Source organism: Mus caroli, chromosome 6 (genome assembly GCF_900094665.2).
Source record: "Mus caroli chromosome 6, CAROLI_EIJ_v1.1, whole genome shotgun sequence".
NCBI classification, from domain to species: Eukaryota; Metazoa; Chordata; class Mammalia; order Rodentia; family Muridae; genus Mus; species Mus caroli.
In genome coordinates this window covers 113,538,072-113,541,343 of record NC_034575.1, presented here as the reverse complement: position 1 = coordinate 113,541,343, position 3,272 = coordinate 113,538,072, and the positions used below count along the sequence as shown (strand labels likewise).

General features: G+C 39.2%; 1 protein-coding gene across 1 annotated transcript in view; it reads left to right on the top strand.

Annotated features, from left to right (window-relative positions):
- The window catches only part of Ankrd30a (ankyrin repeat domain 30A), a 66,863-nt gene extending 65,053 nt beyond the window's left edge, over nucleotides 1–1,810 (top strand). The window contains 1 exon segment of the mRNA XM_029478243.1: nucleotides 31–1,810. Coding sequence (XP_029334103.1) covers nucleotides 31–164 — 134 coding nt within the window. The 3' untranslated portion in view covers nucleotides 165–1,810.
- Nucleotides 1,811–3,272: the final 1,462 nt, after the last annotated feature.

Genomic DNA, 3,272 nt, shown 5'->3' with positions numbered 1-3,272 from the left:
ATATATATATATATCTCCCTTTCTTTCCAGCTACTGCTGAACTTGAATCTGAGTTCTGCAGGGTTTCTCCCCTGGGATCTGCTACTAAACCCAGCCAAGATCTACTCTCAGGAGCATCGCAAGAATATATAGACATTCTAAAGAAAAAATATATGATCTGCTGAATTTAAAAAGAGAAAAAGGAAGAAAAAGTAGAAGTGGGACTTTTTGGGAGAGAGGATCAGAGAAGTTAAAGGGGCATGTGCTGTGTGTCTGAAATGTCTCCGTGGCCTGGGTGTGGTGGCACGTGTCTTTGACTCCAGCACTTGGGAAGCAGAGGCTGGGAGATCTCCGAATTCAAGGGCAGTCAGAGCTACGTGTCTCATACAAAAAAGTAAAGTCATAATGAAACCTACTATTTTGTACAAATAATACACATTAATATACATGATCTAAAATACAACATTTTGGGCTGGAAAGGTGCCTCAGGAGTTTGAGAGCACTGGCAGCTCTTTCATAGGTCCTGAATTCAATTCCCAGCATCCATATGGTGGNTCTAACCATCTATAATGTGATCTGGTGTCCTCTTTTGGTGTNCAGNGTTATGTGCAAATAGAACACTCATATTCATAAAATAAATAAATCTTTAAAAAAAGAAAACAAAGATATAAATGCTTATTAAAATAAATAAAACATATTTATTAAACTGTTTATATTTGTATTAATCATATAACTTGAAAACACGAGAAAAACTTTTTCGTCATATGTATTAGAAATTAATATATTTACCTGGAGTTTTTTGGTGGTCTTAAGCAGATTTTGCAAGTATTATTAAACCAGTATTACTAACTTTTACTTATGAAAATACCCTAAAGCAAGTTGTTCAAACAACCAAGTTACTGTGAATACTTTGGTGGGATGAAATACCATCTTAGTGTTTATATTTTTCTATTTTTGTCACTNTGCATGGGCCAAAAGATTTAGCCAGACATCAGTTCGGTATGCTGCTGCCTTAGCCACTGTTAATGTTTTCACCGTTCCCAGCCATAGTGTTGCCATCAGACTTAACTTTAGAACTAAGCACTGATCATTCTTGATCCTGTGGAAAAGCACGAAGGCTTTTCACCAAGTCTCTTTATTCATTTGCTTGTTCATCCTTGATAGCTTTTTTAAGTCATAAAATTAGGGAGAAGCTCAGATAATTCTATCCCGCTCGTCTGAGCCATTTGAGAGAGCCTTGCTGCCGGCCATTGTCATTCCTTACTACTTCAGTATTTATTGTAGTTAGCAACACTCTAAGTAACTGCAGTGTCGCCTTTGTAATGAGAAGGCGAACACTAACAGATCCTGAAGCTTAGTCCTCAGATTCCGTTCCAGCTTGGCTTCTTCTCTACAGTGTCCTTTAATAAAGACTGGTCCCATTCAGATCGATGGGTCCCAGGTACTGAAGTTCTTAGACTCCTTCANTCTGGAACATTGTTCAGTCTTTCCTGAACTTTCACNACCTTAAATCTTCAAGGGACAATTCGTGTAGTATGTTCTTGAATTGAATTTTTCTATTTTATTATGTTTCATCACGCATTCTTGGCAAAAGTATTACAGAAGTAATTTTTCTCACTAAATCCTATTATGTGATGTATAATATAGATGTTTCTCTGTTATTTTGATGTTGATCACTAGAGCAATTACCTACTGTTTTTCCTCAGTACATTTACTTTTGTTTTGTAATAATTGATATGTGGAGAGATAATTTGTGACTGTAAATATCTGCTTCTTATCAAATGTACAATGTATTCATTTACTAGTATTCATGTAGATTAATGGCTCTTTATTTTACTTAATGAGATATAAGTTATTGATAACAAATTATTTTTATATTTTAATAAATTAAATTTTTGAGAATTTCATACATGAATCCTGTATTTATACCATTTCCACCATTTTCTCTCCCCTTCAGCTTGTCCTAGGTCTCTGCCAGCTCCCTCTCAAATTCATGGCCTCTTTGATTTGTGTTTGTGTGTGTGTGTGTGTGTGTGTGTGTGGTATGTATGTGTGTGTGTGTGTGTGTATGTGTGGTGTGTATGTGTGTGTGTATTGTCCCTTGTGAGTTGCAGACATGACACATTTATTCCTAAATACGTATCTTCTAAAAACAAGGGGCTATCATTGTACCCATGGAGGAATAATCTGAATCANGAAGATCAATATCTAATCTGCAAGCCCTTTTTCAATTTTAACAGTTATCTCAATGTGTCCTTCTTATAGAGAGAAAATTCAAAATGAGACTTTGTGTCCGTCTTCTCTCTGTGCTGGCATGTTTGTCTGGCTAGAGTTTGCAAAGTTCTGTAGCATGCTGGCACNGCTGCCCTGTAGTAGGGAAAACACTTCTTTGATGGTGTCTACCACCTCTCTGGCTCTTACAGTCTTTCTCCCTCTTCCATGAAGATCACTGCCCCACCTACACTTAGCGCTGCACAAAATCCAGGACCTACTATTGCTAGTTGAGGGTTTCTGTGATAATGGCTGTCTACTGCAAAGAAAGGATTCTCTGATGGGGGTCGGGTTCTTCCTAGGCCCTCTTACCTATGGCATATCAGTGCAGGTCGCTGGCCCCTTTAACAGTTCCAGGTATGGGTTCCGTCTCAATAAGTAGGCGTTAGAGCTAAGCAGAAAGTGATTCGAGACTCAGATAACATCTGTGCCAGTAGTGCACAGTGGTCACGTCTTACCAGCCGGTTGTTATCGTCAGTTTTTCTCCTCTGATAGCATACATAGCTGCTTCTGGCACACTGGAAGGTAGTCATCAGGCATGGAGTTTACAGATGAGTATCAACTTAGCGTCCTCAATTCCAGTACTTCAAAGAAGTGGTGTCTTCGGCAACACGGTCTAACTGTCAAGTTCTGCAGGACAGACAAGAGCGCTGACAGCAGCCTGTAGTGGCTGAGGTCTATATGACCCATTGGCCAACAGTTCAAAAAGAGGTAACCCCTCCTGGTCTTGAGCATATTATCTTCTAGCATGTTTCTAGGTAGCTGCTACATTAGTGGGCTTCCATGTGGCTCTTTCAAAAGGCCTTAGTGTTAGTTAGCCCTCTGTGTAGTCCAGCCTCTACCCTGCATTCCTGCTCCCACCCGATTTAACACTTCATATTCTGTTATTCTCCTTTCTACCTCTTGCTCCTTGAAGACTGCTCCCCATAAATGGCCCCGTACTAAGTTCTTAAGCTATGGGTATTCCTAATGGGACACACACCAGATGATTAAAAGTTAATATCCATCAATGAGAAAGAACA